The 23725-nt window shown below is 33.2% G+C and overlaps 1 protein-coding gene across 1 annotated transcript in view; it reads right to left on the reverse strand.

Annotated features, from left to right (window-relative positions):
• Positions 1-23725, reverse strand: part of loaf (low-density lipoprotein receptor domain containing lost and found) — a 227141-nt gene that overhangs the window by 17598 nt on the left and 185818 nt on the right. Inside the window, exon 4 of the mRNA XM_089630968.1 lies at positions 8260-8382. Within this exon, the coding sequence (XP_089487094.1) occupies positions 8260-8382 (123 nt within the window). The remainder of the gene's footprint in view (positions 1-8259; positions 8383-23725) is intronic.

Below are 23725 nucleotides of genomic sequence, written 5' to 3' on the forward strand. Positions count from 1 at the left end.
ATAACTCCTTTAATTACGTCTATTGGGAACTTTAACGTGAATATTGCTCACACAATGAGTGGCTTCCAGCTTATGAATTATTTTTAATAAACAAAATTTCCTGGGATGTAAAAATGAATTACAAGTTTTTATTTGTACTAATCCAGGTTTTGTCAACCATGACTCGTCAGTCCCAGAGCCAAGTAACCTATCGCACTGCCACAAAGGTAGGTTGATATACTGAGTCCAATATATATAATTTTTCAATCTATTTTTTTTTTCAATTTTATCCAAATGGAAGAATAAATTTTTTTGCAACCATTGTTTATTAAAACCTCGTGTAAAAAATTGTAAATATTTCATGTACTTACTATTGCGAACTTCTGAGTCCAATTAATTTAAGAGTACCTATTCGACACACTAGAAAAACCTTTTCAATATCACCATTCACAAAACAAATTATGTAGCGATCTCGCCGATTCCTTACCTACATAGTTTAGCAAATGAATATACCAATGATATCGACGTTTTTATTGTAACAAATTCGATGTTTAAAACATACATACACAATTTTTTATGTCAAGATAATTGTTTTTATAATTCCAGTTAATTATTATTAAAAAAAAAAAAAGTTGTAACCTCTGTTACACACGGAGAAAAATGATTTATTAAGAATCTATTCAAATTATTGGTAACTCGGTTGAAAACGGTATTGCAGGCCGTTTCCTGATAGACTTTTAGTAAATTCTTCATATATCGAAACGCACGTTCATGCACCGGTATATTCTTTGAAAATAAATAATGACAAAAGTGCAAAAATATGATTATTTTTATAAACATAATAATAGATATCTAGTTCACTAAAAGTTTGACAGGAAACCCATCAATTAATTCGTTAAGGGCCTGCAGTCACGTTTATAACCGGAATACAAATAATTTGAAAGGATTATTAATAAATCAGCAATATTTTTTATCAGTAAGTCCCATGGACGGATAAAACGAGTAAATAAATAAATTTAAAAAAATATCAGTTGTATTTCATTTCAATGGCCTACCTTTGAATAGAAAGCACTTCTGGCTGGTTTTATAATTTAATTGTGAAAACAAATAATTCCTTGCCACAGGTATTTAATTACATATTTATAGAGCTAAAACACGTGCACGTTACTACCTTACAGTACCTACCTGCTAATTATACAAATGTTAAGCCCCTTGACAAACAATTCCATTCAAAAGATGTCAAAACAAAACATCAAATCACTTTGTAAACTGTCTATAGAGTTTAAACGATTTTCGTGAATACTGTAAATAATTTGGTGGTTTTAATAATAGCACGGAATTGGATAATATTAACTGCTTGACTTGATTGCAATACCACAATGTCGGCAATGAGTACAAGCCTTTGCCAATTTATTAAGAATCTCTTCAAATTGTCGATAATCTGGATAAAAACGAGATTAACTTTTAGCAAAATCCTATTATATCTAAACACGTGTTAAAGCACATACATTTGTTTTGATAGTACTCGTATTTAATGACGAAACGCGAAAACATTTTTATGAACACGCGTTTCCATGTCGTACAAACCTATCGATTCATTCGTTAAGGATCTGCAATCCTGTTTTTATCTGGATTAAGAATATTTTGAAGGGATTCTTAATAAACTAGCAATATTGGAAAAAATTCGGTTTATGGGAGTCACTCGAATAACCGAAATTGAACTTGATTTAGACTAATTTAGGGCTGGGGAATCCGAATCTGTAAGAATTAGGTGGGGGTCGGCACTATTAACTGAGTTATAGGGTTTTGAAATTTCGTACGCGATACATAGAAACCATGTTTTATTTATCAATTATGACATAAGAAAATCAAATTAATGACTATATACTTTTGAAATTTCAGTAATTAATAAATAAAACATGGTTTCTATATATCGCTTTCGAAATTTCAAAACCCTATAACTCGGTTAATAGTGCCGACCCCCACCTAATTCTTACAGATTCGGATTCCCCAGCCCTAAATTAGTCTAAATCAAGTTGTCATTCGGTTATTCGAGTGACTCCCATAAACCGAATTTTACCCGCAATATTTTATATCCGCATGTTTACTCCGTGTGGATGGCCCACAAATCAAGAGTTTCACAAGTGACCAACACCACAAAACCTACTCATGTTTCTCCGTGTAGTTACATATATTATATTTTACATTTATTTTTGTATTTGCTGTTAGTGTAACTTGTCTATCCGAAAAAAAAAATCGAAGCAGAAGGACCGGAGTTGTAAATTAAAAAAAAAAAAAAAAAAAATTGTCGAAGAAAGCAAACACAAACTTTTTTTTTCTTTTAAAAAAACTTTATTTTACTATAAACGTCGACCGGTTTCGGTTGATCTCAACCTTTTTCAGGACAATAAATGAATAAACTTAAATTAAATTTACATTTCGATTTTGTGTAAACCTTCTTGCGTAATAAACTCCTAATTGCTTAGAAAGTTTCAAAATTGGAACTAATGATTGTGTTAACACAAGTTAGTACCTGCTCAAAATTGGAAAATTATTTAATTACTTATAATTTTATATTTGACTTGTGTATTTCTTTTGTTAAAATTTTTGATAGTTTGTTTTCAAGATTACTTACGGCTTTCATTAGAAACGTAAATATCTGACTTCTCTCTAATTTGCAAAAATATATAATTATGAAGAAAATTCTTATATATGGTTTTTTAGAGGCAAATATTTTATAAATTCTTTCAGCTACACAAATCCTGCAATTATAATATCCCGTTATTTATCACGGGTCTACACTAGTTTGTTAAAAGATAATCTTTACTGAACAATTAATAACGCGTCGTTCACCAACGCTATCTTATCGCAGTACGCCAGCTGATTTTCGTAATAAATAAATAACTTGTTTGTTCAAAATCATGAATTCGTGATTTTTTTTTTAATTTTCTTTAATCCGTGCATTTTTCTTACAGTCATTATGAATGTTTATAACAAAAACCTAGGCACATCACCGTGTTGTTGTGGTTGATTATATATAAACTGCATAATATATCGAGTATCAAATATAGAAGAAACTAAAATAAATATAGAAAGTATACAATATAAAAGAAAATAAGGAGTTGGGAGCTTAAGAGAATATAAGAAGTATGTAAATTAGAAAAATATATAAATTCAATTTACGAAATCCATGTATATATAATAAGAAAAAATAAACAGATGATATTTTAGATGTGCGAGGTTTTATGTTTATGTTTTTGTGAAATACATTAAAATAATTTGATAGAATATATCAAAATATTGAAATATATAGGAATATGAAAAGTAAAGAATATAAAACATTGTAAGGAGTGTAGAATTTAAAAAATATATAAGTATGAAGTTATTAAAATTGAATATATAAAGCATCAAAGTGAGTATGTATTACTAGGTAATCAGATAAGAAAAATATGGTAAACTGTTGATATTTTGTATGTGTGGATTACGGTGACCGGATAAATCATCACAATGATAATTCATCACATCTTTAAAAAGTTATATAAAGTCATGGAAAATGATGAAACAAAAAATGTATAAACTTGGTTAAGTAGGTTAGGTTAGGTTAGGTTAGGCTAAAATTTATTTATTTTTCATCGTTTCTAATAACTTTATATCACTTTTTAAAAGTGTGTTGAGTTATCGTGGAACCGTGGATTACAGTGACATATTTTTTTTTTTTTTTAAAGAAAGACAAACATTCCCGGGTTACGAATAACCCAACAATGTTTGAAAATCTCCTACTACCACCACAGAAAGCCGAAAATGTTGCTTGTGTTGTGATGGAGGACTTAGCCAGCCGAGGAATCGAACACGCGACGCTCGGGTGAGACCCAAGCGCTATGCCCACTCAACCACTGACTGGTCGATATATTATATGTGGATATATTATTTTTCAGCATTTTTTTTATAGATTCTTGGTTGAACTTCGGCTAATAATACTAGAGTGAATTAGAGTATTCACAATATTGTTCTCAACAAATACTGAAGCGACTCTAAAGTACGTGGTGTCAAAAATTTTTTGATAATGAATGTAAAAAAATAGTTAATCTTTTTGCTAAAATAATTTCTATTTTAATACGAAAACTTTTAGTGGTGGTATAGATTCATATTTATGTTCTTTAAAGAAATTTCGCCCCTCTTCAGATATCTATTTTTGGACACCGGTTTTAAAGAAAGTAATTGATCTTGATCTTTTGATGTCATTATTTAGTTCGTTAAATATTTTAGGTGTGGTATATGAGTATTGTCTCTGTGAATTGTACCAGTGTTTGTTTTTATTAGTATTTGACTTACATTCAGAGATTTTTTTACGTGCCTATCGGCTACTGCGCTGAACGGCCACGATCTTCAACCAGAACCGGAATGTAATTTTTTTTTCAAAAAGGCAAATGCAAGATTGTCGAGTTAAAACAGGACTTCGCTCCGCTCAGGCAAAAAAATCCGTGATGTTTTTAGGATTTTTTTAAGCAGTGAAATTCTCATATTTCTCAACCGACAATAGGATTTAATTATTATTTTATTAAAAGAGTTCATCCTACTTTAGACAGCTGAGAAGTTAGGTATTTAAGGTTTTTTTGTATAGTTAATTTAAAAGGAATTGATGTAAATCTTTTTGGCTTCATAAAATATCTCTTGAAACGTTTGAATAATTTTATTTTATTTATTTTACATAATTTATCTATCCCTGGTAGCACTACCCGCAAAGACATTCGAAAAAGATTATGTCAACTTCGTTGATGTTATTTCTGAGAATATTTATCAGAAACGAAAAAACCAAAAAGATTTGAGTTGGCTACTATCTTAACTAGAATTATGATTCTTTTTTTAAAAAAAAAAGGGAAATGGTAAAAAAATATCTCCAAAAATGGGCTTTTTTGATTTAAAAAATTACCTTTAAATTAAATTTTCAAATAATTCTAGTTCCAGCAGTATACATATGGAAAATATGTGGTTAAAATTTCGTAATGATCGGCTTAGTAGTTCCGGAAAAAAACCAGCGAAGCAAGAAAAACATGGTTTCGAGAAAAAAAGCGTTAAAAGTTTTATTACTGAGAAATCTTTTAGATAATCAGCGGTGCCAGCACCATAGAGGATACCTTCTTCTTGTTCAACCAGTTCATTTTCTTCAAGTCTGGCATCTCTTCGGTTCGTTCTGGCTGTTTGTGTGTATAAAACCTAAGTCTTAAGGGCAGAGCAGCTAGGCTAACGTATACCTGCTCGCTCTAATAAAAGCATGCCTGAGAGCGCCTTCAAATAAACCCAAAAAATAATACTTAGAATGTTTCGATCTTTATGAAAGTTATACGCAATATTTTTAAAGTATTCTCTTTTTTAAATCCATAAAAAGTTTTTTTTTGAAGTTGGTAAAGTGGGATAAATCCTTAACTAAAATTACTAAGTAAATTGCATATACATATATTTATTTCAGCGAGGTGATTTCTCATGAAAACGGCGCTATATAGATTAGCCAAATATTTTTAATAATATTTGATTTAACCAAATTAAACACAGAGTAAACGATATTTTCCTCTCTAAAAAACTACAACCCGCGAACATCACACATGCTTCAATATTGTTAGCCTTTTGAAACCCCTGGTGACAGTGAAGCATTCTTCTGTGGGGTCAAGTGGCTAGGGCTATGGGCCATGTTCTTGTTCAGGGGTGCACTAGTATAACGGGGGCGTGTTAAAAAGTATTCAAAGCACCTATTTAATATTTATCAACAGTATCGGTTTCATGTAATTAACTTTTTTGATCACATATTTTTTCGGTAAACGGGCAACTCCGACTAATACAATACAACACACTCTTGAAAAGTTATATAAAGTGATGAAAAATACTTGGTTAAATAGATTTCGTCAAGTTAAAAGTGTGTTGAATTGCAATTCAAAATTCAAAAATGACAATAAATATTATTTTCAAATAAATATTATATTGCAGGTACCTATGTACCTATTTCAACGGTTGTCTCAATTGTTCTTCACACAATGGGTTACAATTTTGAAAATTCTTAGTAACTAACTAACTAACTAACTAACCATCACGCCGTTTCCCCGCAGGGGTAGGCAGAGAGGACGGACCGCCAAACAACTCGGTCTTGGCACACATTCATTGCCTCGTTCATATTCATACATCGTCTCATACATACTCTTCTATTGTTCTGACTCTTGACATGGCCCGACTCAAGTATCTGATTCACTTGGTCGTGCCATGTCTTCCTCGGGCGTCCCTGACTTCTGCTACCATTCACATTTGCATCGTATATTCTCCTTACACTCCTTTCTTTGCTCATTCGCTCTATATGCCCAAACCATCTAAGCGTCCCTTTCTTGATCTTACTCATTACGCTTACATCAGCCTTGCACTCTTTGCGGATATCCACATTCCTCACACGATCATACATGGTTTTACCACACATACGCCTCAGGGATCTCATTTCAACAGCATTCAATCTACTTTCATCCTTTCTTTGCCAGTTCCATGCCTCACTTCCATACATCAGGGTAGGTACCAGCACTCCATTGTGGACTGCTAACTTCGCTTCTTCGGACAATTTTTGTTAGCGCCAACTGCGTTTAGTCCTCCATTAATGGAGTTAAGTACCTGCATTTACTCTTCTTTCAATATCTCTGTCAGCCTTCCCATCTCTCGTAAACATGCTTCCTAAATACACAAATTCATCCACCTGCTCCAAGTATTCCTCATTCACAGCTATATTGCACACTGTTTTCGTACTTTCTCTTTCAAACACCATTACTTTAGACTTACTTACATTCATCATTAACTCATTCTTCACGCATACTTCGTTCATCCTAGACACGAGAGACTGCAGATCATCCATACTATTAGCAATCAGCACCGCATCATCAGAATACAACAGGCAACATACTTTCAGATTACTCAAATTCGCGCCCAATCCCATCTCTTTCAATTCTTGCATACAATTATCCATGTATAGATTGAATAACCACGGTGACATTACGCAGCCTTGTTTAAAACCTTTTGTGACATCAAACCACCCCGTAAAACCACCGTTCACCCTAACACATGCAACGCTTCCCTCATATAGAGACGCAATTGCCTGAGTCAGATTCGCATTCACTCCATACTTGGACAACACCTTCCATAGCTTTTTCCTGTCGACTCGGTCGTATGCTTTTTGTTGATCTACAAAGGCACAGAAAAGTTTCGGGTTTTTTGCCAGAAACTTCTTTGTGAGCATACGCAATGAGAAGATCTGGTCCATGAACCCCCTTCCACTCATAAAGGCACCTTGCACATCCCATATTTTATCCTTTGTTTCCTTTCTTACCCTTTCAATCAAAATTCTACCATACAGCTTGCCAACTGAACTTAGCAGGCTAATAGCCCTACGATTCCCACATTCCATACGTGACCCTTTACCTTTGTATAATGGCATGATCACTGCCCTTCTCCAATCTAAAGGCGTGTAACCTTCCTTTAAACATTGGTTAAAAAGATTGCACAACCATGTGAGAAGGTCGGGCTCTCGGGATATTCTTAGTAAATATGAGTTAATGGAATCAGATTTCACGCAGGAATAACCTACATCACAGACAACCGAAATTAGTTTGTTCCACAACAACTACTAACTTCATGGAAATATCTTCCACTGTTGACGAATTTTGTTTCTCTGTGAAAATATTAACAGGAGAATTTGCCAGAATATGCAATAAGAACAAATTTGAATCAAGAAGAGATAAAAAGAGACAAGAAGACCCAATAAGTGACAAGAAGAGATAAAAAGAGCCAAGAAGAACCAAAAATATACAAGAAGATCCAAGAAGTGCTGAGAAAAAAGAAAACAACGCTCAATGATTTCTTTTATTCATGCACATAATAAATTCCAATATTTGCTTACAAGGTTGCCATGCATACCAGTCGATTAAATTTCAATCTCCTTCCCATCCTCAGAGTACGTGTTCCAAATTCCAACAAATAAGTGCCCCCCTGGTGTACCGGTCGCACCGGGACAGGAACGGTCCTGGCTATGGTGGTTGGTGTTGGGGTGGTACAATCGTATCGATGCGGTGGTAATTATTTTAACAGGTATTCATAAAAAAAATCTCGCATTTATATCTTAAAGTCCGCCGCTGTCAAGTAGTAAGCCGTGTTTCGAGGGCGCGCGAAGACGTAGGCAGTATGCATGTGTTTGCAAGGTTCAGGTGTGAATGGAGGCGGGGGTGGGTGGGGTCGGGATGGAGGGCGTAGGGTACTCACTTTGACACAGTGGACTGGAGGTCTCGTCAGAACCGTCGACGCAGTGGTTGACCCCGTCGCACATGAGGTCGCTGCTGATGCAAAACTCGCGCAGGTTGCAGCGAAAGTCCTTGCAGCCGTGCTCTGAGGACAAACAATATCAATTTTTAAAATATAATGATAAAAATTAATCGACGGGTCAATTAGTTTAGAGAAATTTCAGTCCCAGTTTTCAACGAGATCTAGATACTTTGTATTAAACGCCATCTGCTATTTCTTTGTGTCATCAACATTGTTGGATTGAAAGCGGTATTTTGGAAGATATTGTGAGACAAATGAAGTCTTTGTGTCATCAACAATGTTGGATTGAAAGCGGTATTTTGGAAGATATTCTGAGACAAATGATGTCTTTGTGCCATCAACATTATTGGATACAAAACGGTATTTTGGAAGATATTATTAGATAAATGGAATGAATAATTACGTCCGTTTCGTCATTTTTGAAAGCAATAATTTATTTGAAATTACCAACCGGTTTCTTTTGGCTTAAGATTCATCAGAGTAACAATTTCAACTAAACAAAACATTCATAGAATAAAGGAAGCCAATCTTCTGAAATTTTGTCTTCGTCTTTACCTGTAAATATAAGTGCTTTCTTTATCTATTTTTGTTTAGTTTAAATTGTTATCCTGGTGAAGCTTAAGCCAGCAAAACCCATTGGTAAATTAAATAATTTGGTGGTTCACAACAAAGTGTTTTTATCATTTAAAATTAAGTCAAATCACAAAGTGGTTGCAGAAAATAGAAAAAGACCTATGTCTTAAACAATAAGATAAACTAAAATAAAATTTGCATCGCGTACCAGAGTGGATAACGCACTATCGGAATCTTCAGGTTGAAAGACTACCAGCCTAAATCAAAATGCTGCGTGAGATGGATGAAATTATACATTGTGACTAGATACTAGATCTAGTACAGTGACAGAGTAGGACTAAATTTCTTATTAAGTGTTTTTGTGTTTAATTCGTAGAACTCCATTTAATTTTCAGACTTTAAAATACCCTACAAAATAGAAAATATATTGTCACAAATACTTTCTCAATAAATCAGTTTAACCGGTAATAAATCATTTTAGAGTACCTAATTTGATTTTTAATCAAATAAAATGAAAAAGAATCATATACATAAGTCGTCTCAACGTGGCCTAACCACAGTTTGAAAATGGCCTGGAACGATGAAACAGCTGTCACAATAATAAAAACTAAAATACTTGCAGAACTAATCATTAAATTTGATTTACATAAAATTAAATGAACATAAATTTCTTCCTTCACTTACGCTTCCCAACTCTCTTACAGGGACCAAACTATTTTAAATTTAGATTAGCCATATGCAAACTGGGCCTGACTGGGCCCAATGGCTTCATGTATTTTGGACTGTCAAATGGTATCACACAAAAACGTACAATCATTGCAATTTAAAAAAAATGGGAACAAACCGACAACTGCAAAACGATAAAGGCATTTTTAATTTCCCTACATTTTTGTTTCTAATGTTGGTTGCATGTAACTGTTCGTTTTTATCATTCTGTCAAGCTGTATCAACGCATCGCTGAACTGTGTTCGTTTTTGTCCGGCAAACTGTCATCCGTGTTATCACATGTAGTGGAGAAGTACCCACCATTGTGTAGTAACCAGAGATGTGCAGAATGGGTACCCAAAACCATTTGAAATGCAAAATGGAAATGGGTCAAAACTTTTCCATTTGAAAATGCAAAATGAAAAATGCTTTTTAGAAAAGCATTTCAAATGCAAAATGCAAAATACCTATTTTCAAAATGCATTGAAAATGCAAAATGGTTTCTCAGGTTAAACAATTAAAATAATTATAAAATTTTTAAACAGTTTTGTCATTTAATAATGGACATCAATGTAGAACAAACATATTACATGATGGTAAATCAAAAAATGCCACGACTATGGATTATGAACCACAAAAAATTTGCGCGGGACAAATGTTGCCAACGTAAAAACATAGAAACTGCTATCTAACATTTGATATTACAGCGTCATGGCCCCATGTTCAGTATTTGAATCAGTATTTTTTGTAATGGTATCACTCAATTGCCAGGGCTTCTACCAGGGAGCAACTTGACAAATGTAAATTATCTCTCATAGCGAGGTTGAGGACCGACTGATATTTGGGGCTTATGAAAAAAAGATGAGTGGATATAGTAGGAAGAATGTTGCAAAAAAGCATTTAAAATGGAAAATGAATTTTAAATGCAAAATGCAAAATGGTTTTTAGAAAAGCATTTAAAATGCAAAATGGAAAATACCCATTTTGCATTTTGCATTTCCATTTGAAATGGATTTATTTGAAATAAAGTACATCTCTGGTAGTAACATATTCCCCGGTGGCCCGACCTACCAGATAAAAACGATAGAAACATGGGGTAAATAATGTTTATTTATTTAATATGTTTATTTAAATAATGTTTGTTTTCAACGTAACCTAACCATCTAATTAACCCTTAACGAACGTAATCCTTACACAGTATATTTACCTCCCAAATAAACTTACGAGAAATAGCTTTAGAAGAATGATTGGACTGATTTCACTGTCTTTTAATTCAGATGTCTACTTGTTCACTATGTACATTTAGATACCTACTTGTTTCCTATGTAAATTTAGATATCTTTGTACTTGTTCACTACGCACATATAAATGCTTCCTTGCTCGTTATGTAAGTTTAAATGCTTACTTGTTTCCTTAGTACATTCAGATACCTTCTTGTTCACTATGTACATTTAGATGTTTACTTGTTTCCTATAGATACCTACTTGTTCATTTTACACATTTAGATGCCTAATTGTTTCCTACCTACATTCAGATACATACTTGTTTACTTACATTTAGATGCTTACGTCTTTCCTATGTACATTTAGATGCCTACTTGTTCACTATGCACATTTAGATGCCTACTTGTTCACCATGCACATTTATATGCCTACTTGTTCACTATGCACATTTAGATGCCTACTTGTTCACTATGCACATTTAGATGCCTACTTGTTCACTATGCACATTTAGATGCCTACTTGTTCACTATGCACATTTAGATGCCTACTTGTTCACTATGCACATTTAGATGCCTACTTGTTCACTATGCACATTTAGATGCCTACTTGTTCACCATTCACATTTAGATACCCCCTAGTTTCCTTTGTAAATTTATATACCTGTGTACGTGTTCACTGTGTACATTTAAATTGTTACTTGTTTACTATGTACTTTCAGATGCTTATGTGTTACATTTAAATGCCTACTTGTTCACCATGCACCCAAAGAAATTATTTTTCAAAACAAGACAGGTAATTGATCAATGTACAGGGTTTTTCAATACGAGCTGTTATTTTGATATTCAATCGTAAAAGATCAATGGTTTCGTTGCTTATGTGGCACGTAGCGCCGTCTTGTTGAAAGTAAACGTTGTCCAGATCAATACCATCCAATTCCGGCCATAAAAAAATCATTCATCATCTCTCGATAGCGCAATCCATTCACCGTAACTGTTGCTCCAGCCTCATTGTCAAAAAAATAAGTCGAATGACTCCGCCGGACCACAAACCGCACCTAAAAGTCACACGTTGAGGATAAAGAGCCTTTTCAACAATAACTCTTGGATTTTCCGAACCCCAAATGCAACAATTTTGCTTGTTGACGAAGTCACCGAGGTGGAAATGGGCCTCATCACTCAAGATGATTTGCATTTGATTCATTTAAGTGAATTTTAATAATTTCAATGCATTGTTGAAGCGTGTATCGTTCCATTTTTATTAATGGCGTAGTTTCTACTTATCAAATGTTAAAAAATGACAGCTTTAAAAGTAACATCTACCGAAATAGCGGGCTATTCAAAATAACACCTCTTATTGGAAATTCCTATAGTTAGATCATTCAAATATAAAATGTAGTTTGTAATACACAATTGTAATTATTTACATGTATTGCAAAGGTAAATATCTCTACATAGCATCGCCCTAAGGGTAATTATTATTTTCCTTGGGGTCCAGTGTGAAGTTAATATTAAAAAGTATTCACTTGATATTATGATTATTTTTAGCAGAATTTCCTAGCGGACATAAAATAATTGCATTAATTAATTAAAGTCATTTCGCCTTTATTATGTCACATATTTTATACCCCACACGTTTCACTTTGGGTAAAATGTACCAATTAATTAAATTTTGAAAGCGGAATAAAATTTGACTGAACAGAATAGTTTGGTAACATAAATAAACTTTTAAAATTGATTACACACAGGCGTAGAGCTACAATTAGAGAGACTACTGCATAATAATATCTCGTCGAAACTTGTACCACTATTATAAAGCGATAAGCGGTGTTTTACTTAGAGCGTTGGAGAGTTGGTGGTCAATTGGAGGTCAAAAAACAGAACCTATTTTTTTGCTTCACGTCTAATCTAATATAATACATCAATGCACTCAGGCATTGGGTCTCTTTTATTAATGATATACATATATAGGTGTGTTAATTTATTAGTATATTTTTATTTTTCTCCCATAGCATGTTTTATGAAGACGATGATTTGAATGGTCATTTTCATTTGCATTTAAATAGCCTAGAACCAAAAGGTACTAAGTCAGTGTCAAATTTGTTTCCATTCAAATTCGTTAAGGCCTGCAATCCCATTTTTAACCAGATTACCAATAATTTTAAGAGATTTTCAATAATAATTTATTAAAAAAATATTAGAATATAAAATATATTCTCTTCAAGTTATTAAGTTCTAAAAACAATGTATGTTATTTATGAAGATAATATCTTTACATTTGTTATGTCAAAACATCAATTATTTGAAATTTCCACGATAGAAAAAATCTCAAAGTAAACTCCGAAAAGTATTAAAAACACGTTTTGTTCTGTTATTTAATATGTTATAGGCATGAAAATATTCACAGTGTTTCTTTAAATGCAACTAAAGCATTTGGCGAGCGACTTTTGCTCTGTTTCAAACGAGTCGTGTTTTATTAAATATTTTCACAATTTTCGCGCTCCCTCTAACATTCGAATTTACAAATCTTCCTTTCAAACCATATCTAAAGGCTTACTTTGAAGTCTTAAATAATAGCTAATATTCTTCTGCATTTTTTGTAAACTCCGTATGGGCATATAATAACTTTTCTGGAACATTATTCAGTAACGCCAAGCCTCTACAATATACGCATCATATTTGTAACACCGGTTGCGGATCAACAAAATCTAGGCGCAAAAATCATGGAAAATAAAAATATCATTATAGTCGGAAGCAAACATTATTCGAACTCTAATTATGACTAGCTAGTAATTACTATTCAATGGAATTGGAATTGTTTGAGTAAAACAAGTCTGGTTATGTCTGAGATAGGTATACATTAAAATAATGATATGCAAAGTGACGCTCGATTAATGCCCCCAGGCTTCACAACCACTCGGGAAGGTGACATATTAATTTGCCGAAATAAAGGGGTGGGTTCAAACTTCGCTGGGAACCTATACATAATGTAGGTCTCTCACAAAAACAGGGGAAATGCTCAGGGACTAAACTCAACCGGAACCTGCGGAGGCTCAGGAATCTATTTTGAATTTATCAGCAAAAATACAATTGAAAATAATTTTTAACTTACATAGACTCATTTTAAGTGTTAAACTAATATCCTTTATACTAGTGCACGAACTCACCTATAGATGGCATCATTAGTCTATTAAGTTATCCATATATGGCGTTAGCTGTCGAGTAATTTAGAGAACTTGTAGATAATAAATAAGGCGACTGAATAAAGGTCGGGGACCATATTATTCTAACAGCCTGCCAATTAACATATCTGAACCCATTTTCAATCTAACACATTAAAATTACAAGAGTTTTGTTGAAGCCAGAGTTTTATTTAATAAGAGAGTTTGCGAGAAACCCCAGAGACACGATATAATTGAATTTGTAAACATGCACAAAATTCGCTGTGAAAAATAATAAATAACTACCTACGAAATTTGTAAACGTACTGGTGTAAAAATCCAGACACCGAAAATATAAGTGTATATAAATGTATAAAGAAGTGATTATGCTGTGTTATAAAAGTACTATTTAAATTATGTTATACACGATTCTAAAGTTTCTCGATACTTATTCCAGATGTAGGTATGACTTAGATGCAAGAGCCACGAAAGATACCACAAAAATATCCGAAGATAATCCCAATGGTAAGGTCTCCTATTTTTTTTAAGTACCTTGCGCAAGAAAATTTCCTCGAGTGCTCAGAGAAGACCACAAACGCGCAACAGCAACGACCACATGGTGAAATATGAGGTTTGTTTTGCCAAAAAACTAACTTAAAACAATGGTATTTCGAAAAGTTATTTATTTTTTTTACTTCTAAAATAATGTAGAATCACCCCCCCCCCCACCCAAAAAAAAGTTTAGCTTTAGGCAATTAATGAATTTTAAATAGCGTATATTTTCGTTGTGACCCTGAATATTTCCAGTGATGAAATAAAAAGTGGCGTTTGTTTTAGAAAGCTGAGCGCGGCGTGTTTTTGGGAAAGATTAATGACACTGGCACCCCTGCCCGCGGATGGGTGGGATGGGGAGGGGATGGAGTTTGTGGAGTGGGTGAGGGGGAATGGAGGGGGTATGCACCCCAACTATTGTAGAATAAGGGTTAAGGAAGGGGGCGCCTGTTAGAATCGATCGCACGAATTTAATTACATTAAGCATTGATATAGACTACGTAAGATTGGTATTGGCGGGGCTGTGTGAACTAATTACCTTATCTCCATGATCAGTCGGAATTTTGTTTAAAATGTGTTAATATTTAAATTTGACTACGCTAAGGTGATCTTAAAATATACTTATGTAATTAGCATTAAATTGTCCATCGTCAGGGCAGGTGTGTTGATGATGGACACCGTATTGCTGTCAGAAAAGTTGGCTAAAGAAGGAGGTAGCGCAACATGGCATAGTACCTCAAAAATTAATCACTATAAATCATATATCAGCCAGTCTCTAAATCTCAAATTTGTTAAAAATAATTTTAAATGAAAAATACCATAAGAATCTTGAGGCGTCATAGTCACACTTTAGATATCTTCATGGAAACGTAGGTTACTTCTATCAGCATTTTTAAATAGAGAATTTTGTCCGAATCTGACATGCGACCTGACAACCAGGTTACCGACAATCTTTAAGGAACCGATCTGTCTGATTCTGATTACATTTCCTCGTACGATATTATTATGTTGGAGGAAATGTATCGGCGACCACGGGACATCAGTACCATTTGACATACCGCGATATTTAAATAAATCAACTTGTAATAAAACAAAACTTTTTTTACATAATTGCATTTATATTTCATTTTTGATTTGATTGAGGATTGAACCTCCCTTCCCAAGGACTGCAGTCAACAGCAATAACAATTGAGCCAAATCCCACTTGGTACGACCGACATTTATTTCGTATATTGATATCATGTAATTTCTGGAGACATGTGGATATGGATGCGTGCATAAACGTTCTTGACATTGTCATTGACAACGAGTCTAACTGAAGAGTTTCAGCTCGATCGGATGTCATTTCCACTTTCAGGATTCCTCTTTGACACATTCATTAAAGAAAACAAAAGTGAAAATCAAATGGATGCATTTAAAAATTCTAAATATAAATGATAATTTAAAGTAAATGTGAATTGATTGACTTATAATATACTTCAAATATTAAGTAGCTCAAAACAAATTTAGGTTAATTTCACCGACAGCAAAAGAAATAGTATTCTGAGGTAGTAAAAACATTAAAATCGGCAATTTAGGATTTTTTTTTTGTATTTTTAGCTCAACGCAAATATTTCCAACCAACTTTAACCTGTAAGATTTTATTAATTTATGGTTTTTAGAATGTTCACTATCAAAAAATTGAGGAGAGTGTTAAATCTGGGAAACTAGGCTACATTACTACTAACTGTAAAACTAAAAGTGTTCTTTCAAAGGTTAGCATATTAAATTAACATTTTTTAACGTCCTTATATCGTACGTTGCCAACATGGGGCGCAAATAATAGAGTGGCAGAATTAGAAGAAGAAGAAGAGGGGTTTCCGGTTGCAAAGGCAGGAATGATCGCTTGGCACTTCCGCCTACCCCTCGGGAGGGAAAATACACAACCTAATTATGTTTGAATATAATAATAATTGAAATGAACTCACAAAATGTGAACACAATAACAAAGTGTAATCTTTACCATAGTGCTGCTACTACGGACAAATACAATAAACTAGGTGAAATAAGAATATTATATTCGGATGGCCTGGTTCGTGACCAAACAATAGTGAGAGCTTTTAATCAGACATTTCTACAAAGCAATTCCATGATCCTCGATGATCTACTTACGGTATTCACTACCCCTAGTCGCTACTCGCTACCCCTATTGCCGCAGTATCTTCCATGACCAGTCAGTCAGTCTGAAGGCAAAACTGCTACTCGGTAATACGTATTTCTATCCCGTTTCTACGTTGTTATATCCCTTCGGTATTAATGCGGATATATTAATGCGTCATAACGATGTGAATTTAATAATGTCGGTCAATTCATATATGCCTCAAACAATGACACTAATCACGTTAGTAAAGTAAACAATGCGTATATTGAACATAAATATTAATGATAATATCACTTCGTTTCAACCACATTTCCAAAACAAACATCTTTGCCCTTATTTCTGAATTTCTAATTTTTTTGTCTAAATCTAAATAATATCTACAAAACACTAATTATTTTTTAAACATTCGTAATTTAATTTTTTTTATTGTTATTCAAATTTTTTCTGTATATTTTCTCTTCCTTAAGATTTTATTTACAGTTTTTTTTAAATATTTGTACTAACGAGTACACTGCACAAGCACCGGTATACGTAAGGAAAAAAATATAATATTGCATTAAATTGTGCTTTGAAAAATATTTTCACGAAAAAATGTATTAATAATGCTGCCAAATAAAAAAAATATTATAATTTGTTTAGAAGAATTTTATTAATTTATTACTTTTTCCGCAACTTCTTGTTATTTCCTCTACGTTTGTATTATGTAATTCTAATTTTTCATTTCACATGCATACTTTGTGTCCTTTCGAAACATATTTAATTAAAATGGTGCCAAAAAGTTATTTTTAAATTTGAGAAAAGTATATTTTTTTAATTTATTTACTATGATTTGTATTGACATCATTTTACTTCATAATATTTTCCCCACTGGGGTTTACCGTGCGCGGAATACATTTTACAATTTCCGTTTTTATTAAATTTATATATTAATATAATCTAATACCTATAACACTAATTAGAATGTGTGTTACAATTTTTTGTATTTCTTAAACTGAACAGATAACAATGGATAGATATCCTCATAGTTGTCTTCGTGTTTCAACATTATTATACATGAGGATATTATCGGTTTTGAGACGCCAATGTGCTTGGTGCAGAAAGAAACACAAACACGTGCATTGAATGCTGCGCAAGCTCACTACGGGGTTTGTGAATATTTGAAAAAGAAATATAAAAATAAAAAAAACACACAAATATTATATTCCTTTGAAAATAATAACAAAAAGAACGACATCCATGCAAAATTTCTAGCAGGAAGATATCCTGTTGTTCGCAACAAAGGCAGGGGAAATCAAACGCGGGGGTTGTTTAAGAAAAGAGGGCTTCCAACGTAGGTACCGAGGCCACCAAAATAGCGCGAGATGAAGATGCCTTGGGGCTACTTGTAAAAGCTATGCATCCTGGTCTTGAACGGAAAGGGGGATATATACCAGTTAAGACAATAACTATAAAAAACTCTTTACCAAAGAAATATAAGAGAAGCTTTCCAAAAAGACGCCATTATAATTGACATCATCTAGATACGTAGGTACCAAGAAGAGAATTTTGAGCGGTTGAGCTCCACCAATAAATAAAAAAAACAATAGAGAACTTAATAATATTATTTTTTTTCATTTATAGGTCTTCAAAATGACATAGAAACGAGTAGTCGTAAATACGAGTAAGTATGTAGAAGACTACCTGTGGCGAGGGTGGGAGGGCGGGCTGCGTGGCTTGGTTTTTTTATACAAATCTACAGTTTTATTCCGTGATTGCGTTTAATTGCGTTTTAACTTTTTCTGCTGGATGGCCCTCCAATAAACAGTTTCACAAGTGACCAACGCTACAAATTCTTTTAGACCTCAATCAATCTTATGTCTTTGGATATTTGCTGGATTAAATCAGATAGATGGTCGAGAAAAGCGCTAGAGCACTCCATTGCCAAAGACACCCAGCCGTGGAATTTCATTGCAGTGCTTGTAAACAGCAACGAATCCAAAAGCTCGTAAATTCAGCGATAAAATGTCGCGCCGTGATTGACGCTTTTGTTCCGCTTTCCGCACGCTGCAAATTTCGCTACGGAAAATGCCGTATCAAAGTGGTGTAGAAAGGCATACATTATAAATTTTCGATATCGCACGGACTTCAGATCAATGGAAGAAATAACATTGGAGTAATTATTCATTCATTTGCACACCTAAACTGGACCACCCAGAACCGATACACCTAAACGAGTGTACTATAAGAGGACAAACTTATTAACAAGACTATATCTGTTCTCTTGCTTTTAAGTTATTTTCTTTTGTATACAAGTAGGCACTCCGCAGTAAGTGCCATATTGCACAATAAAGGATTCGCAACATATTACATTTAAGACTGACATTTTAAAAATAACTATTGAGGTTATAATTTTTTTAATTCTTGACTTGATTTTATCAACCGATTAGTCAAGAATTCAGACTGTCTCATGATTTTTCATGGGTAAGAGCAAGCATTAAAAATAATAACGTTCTCTCGTGTTTCATGTTCAACGATCGTAACTTTCATGCAAACGCTGCCATTCTTCGTTAATAGATCCAGTACTGCGAAATGACGCTTGAACTATGAAGTTAGCATTTGTTGAGATTTTTCTTGAGACTCGCAACCCAGTGCCTCAGAAGGAATGCTTACGGAATGTAGATGTAGCATTACGACAACATTATTAAAAATATGCAGTAGCCTGCAGACAATACTTGATTCTATGCAAAGGAGGGCGGTCTGTTTGAATTCCAATCCATTTTTAACAGACTTAATGCCATTTCTAATGCACAGACTGTATAGATATTTTAATGAAGCCTGTTCTAAAGAGCTTGCAGCATCTCGAAACTCGATGTATACGAGCGGCAACGACAGTGAACACCCATTCACAGTTGATGTTGATTTCATAAGAACGGGCCGCTTCTTCGACTCGTTTCAACGTAAGATGGCTAGTAAGTGGAAAAAGCTACTTTTTTTTCCTCGTTAATATAATCCGGGAATCTTCAAAACCCGCAACACATTCATTTATAAATCCCTTCTTTAATCCGCCTCAGAACGCTGCCCAAATGGGTGGCCACATTGTTCCCTTGCGCTTACACTCTACAGACAGGGGTGCGCTTGTGAGATGTTACATTAAAAAAAGCACGATGTAAAACAAAGTTTGAGGTGGAGGATTCAGCATCAAAACGTTTGCTTCAAATGGTATTAGATGTATGTATTTACTGAACAGATTTAAATATCCATATAAGCATCTACATATTAACTTCCTTCTTCCTCTTTCAACCTTACAACTCAACTTGGGGATGCTGTTAAAATATTGATGAACAACAGCAATATTTGTCATTTTTTCAAACGTAGATATTTAGTAGAACCAACACAGAGCAACATAAAGCATGTCATCCATGTAGCAAAATATGAAATAAAGCCTTAAAACCAAGTTTGGGTAATCCGAAAGATGCCGCTTTAAAGGCTGACAGATTCATGTAACAGTTTTTATTGCAAACTCACTGATTTGATGTCGGTGGCATATATGCCGGAATTTACTGACCCAATAAAGGATTTAACAGCGGACGCAGGCTTTGGACTTCCTAAAGAGGATATTTTAAAGGCTTTTTAAACTTGGTTATAAAATGGATTAGTGTTCCGGATTAGTAGTAGATTGAAATTGAAGTATGTGGATATATGGAACATTATAATATACACTTTTTAAGTATTTTTCGTTTCATCTTTTAAATCATATTCTTGTATGCAATACCTAAACACCCACTAAGGGAAAATTTACGTTGACGATTTATACAAAAGGATGCACTGAGAAAACTTACTGATATGAAATACTGTTAGTTTATTAAAATTCTAGTCAAATTATTAGTTTTACTGTTAAAAATGGGACTGCAGGACTATAACGAATGAATTGAAAGATTTTCTAACAAAGTATCAGTAAATAGGAATGTTTTATGAGGACGGTAAAAAAAGTGTTCATACAAATGCTAATATTAATATTTACATACTGATATTGTCGAATTCCGTCTATTAGGAAAATAAATTCTGAATAAGATCAATTCAGGAACAGTTTTACTTAAAGCAAAGAGAGAAAAAAGATGAACGAGAAATAATGTATTTACATATGTCGTCACATAATTTAAAACAAGAGCAACGTCAAAAGACAAACAAAATATATCTAAATATGACACTTCCTTTTACAAAGAAGAACATAGCAACCCCCCACCCGGTAGCAAACATATTTAAATAATAACTGTATTGAGACCATCAAATCTTGGCTTACGGAATTTTGAGAAAAATAGTTGCGTAGTATTTTAAAAAATATCTTCACACAAGTTACTGAAAATACCCTAAGGCATGAAGTTGAACGCAAGTTATAAGTTAGTTGCTGAAAACCCGCTATCAACACCTAGATAGCCCCAGCATGGAATATTCCAATAAAGAGGACTAAGTAAACATTCTACGGCTGTTTTTATATTCATATCTTGTAAAAAAATAAAAATGAATTTTATAAATAATATATTATTTAATAATTAATTTTTTTTTTTTTCAATATATCATATAAAAATCCATAATGTAGAGGAATTCAAGCCAAAACATTATACTTCCACAATTATCATTTTGAGATAAATCTGAGTTGAACAAAATTAAGAGAACCGCAGTCTTCTGGTGGATGAGAGTGGACCAGGGTGTCATACCTAGAATCAATTGATGGATGCTTATGTTCATAGCTGAACCTCCAGAGAGAAGGAGAAGAAAATAAGTTGTCAATTTGAATTTCTTAAAAACACAAAAAATAAATTTCAGAAAGTATTTTAATCAAAAAAATTAGAGTCCTGTTCATACATTTTCACCAAAATAGAAGATAAATAGATTGACTTCAAGCCATCGATATGAAAAATAGATTCTATTGTAGATTAAATCTAAACAGAATATCTAAAAGAAAAAACGTGAATAATTGGAAATTCACTTTGTGGCGTCACTTTAATTTAATTTAAATTAATGAAAACAATTTATGTGCACCACTATTTAATAAAAATAATCTAAAAATATATATTTTTTTAAATAATATTGTACCTACGTTGTATTTTTGTGAAGAATCCATTGGTGTTGAAACATTGATTATTTTGATTAAATGGTGGTGTCCATAAAGGGTTTTATTGTCAATACATTCAAATAATTTATACAGTCGAGACCTACTTAAAATACTTAAGTAGAATATATTATTGAAATTCAAGTAGGTATTTTTTGAAGAGCGGGGATGAATGGTTTCCCGTTAGTTGGTTAAAATGACCTACATAAAATTTCATTATTAAATCTGTGTCTCGAAACAACTCATTATCACATCAAAACCTAAATAGTCCATCGCTATTGACAGGTAAAATATTAAAAATTGATGTTAACCTTTGACCTAGATAGAATTTCCCTCAAATAGAATTGGTTTCCGGGAAGTCTTGCCATTATAACTCCACGTATCGAGCCAGGGAAACATCGACCCTATTACCTATGGCCGATACCTACCCAAAAGGTGCGGTTTGTTTGTTCAAGTTTCAATACTACTTATACTCGTGCGTAAATATTGTAATAAGGTGAATTAATACATTGGTTTGATCAAATATCTCAATTTATAGTATGAGTTCAAGGCGTAGAGTAATCAATCGTTACAAAATTAGACGGGTGTATGCAATGAAGTTACAATACGTATAGATTTATTATCGTCTCACAAAATTAAGATGAAATGTGGCGAGTAAAAAACATTCTTATGTTTACAATAAATTATTAATTCAAACTTTGTTCATGTATGACATTAATAAATATGCGTGTATGGACGAAATAAACCATAGAACCGAGCGCGTTTTCGTATTAAAAAGATGTGTCAAATACCACCTCATTTCTAAACTAGAGTACAGGCCTCGACTCCTGACGGATTGTCAGGTGTCAAGTGATCCATTCAGTGCCGTGCCATAATAGAGCAATGACAGTTTGCAAATGACGGTGACTGTTGTTGATACTTGTCGTTACTGCTAATATGTATGTTATTTTACTGCAAGCATATAAATAAACAGAGTGATTACATTACATTAAACAGCGAAATTTATCAGTCGCAGTGACTTCGTAATTTGGCAGTTGCGTGCCGAGACATTTACTCTAGTCGACCTTGCATTTTGTCTAACAACGCATAAAATCTTCGGGCGGGAAACAACTGTATTAAATGTAATAATCTAAAATCTTCAAAAGATAGTTCTGATTAATAGGTATCGCAGCAAATGTTGATAGTTCTGATTAATAGGTATCGCAGTAAATGTTGATAGTTCTGATTAATAGGTATCGCAGTAAAAGATAGTTCTGATTAATAGGTATCTCAGTAAATGTTGATAGTTCTGATTAATAGGTATCGCAGTAAAAGATAGTTCTGATTAATAGGTATCGCAGTAAATGTTGATAGTTCTGATTAATAGGTATCGCAGTAAAAGATAGTTCTGATTAATAGGCATCGCAGTAAATGTTGATAGTTCTGATTAATAGGTATCGCAGTAAATGTTGATAGTTCTGATTAATAGGTATCGCAGTAAAAGATAGTTCTGATTATTTAGTATCGCAGTAAATGTTGATAGTTCTGATTAATAGGTATCGCAGTAAAATATAGTTCTGATTAATAGGTATCGCAGTAAATGTTGATAGTTCTGATTAATAGGTATCGCAGTAAATGTTGAACACAGTACTCACACAAGATTTATTTCTTTCATACAGCATGTTTCGAAATATTCAAACAAATATCGACTAGTATCCACAATTTTTTTTTTAAATTATTCTTTATTCAGTGTTGTGCCAATACCACCAAACTAGGCACATGCCCGTGTTGTGGTGGTTGATTATATATACAGTATATTAAAATAATACAGAAAAAAATAATTTTAAGATATTTTATTTGTGCGAGTTAGTGTGTATGTGAAATACATTAAAAAAATTTGAAAGAATATATCAAAAGATTGAAATTTAATACAATTTAAAAAGAATTGTAGAATATAAGACATAGTAAAAAGTAAAGAAGTAAAAGAA

This window comes from Hesperophylax consimilis, chromosome 4 (genome assembly GCF_061612785.1).
Source record: "Hesperophylax consimilis isolate HC1 chromosome 4, BYU_Hcon_1.0, whole genome shotgun sequence".
In the NCBI taxonomy this organism is placed as follows: domain Eukaryota; kingdom Metazoa; phylum Arthropoda; class Insecta; order Trichoptera; family Limnephilidae; genus Hesperophylax; species Hesperophylax consimilis.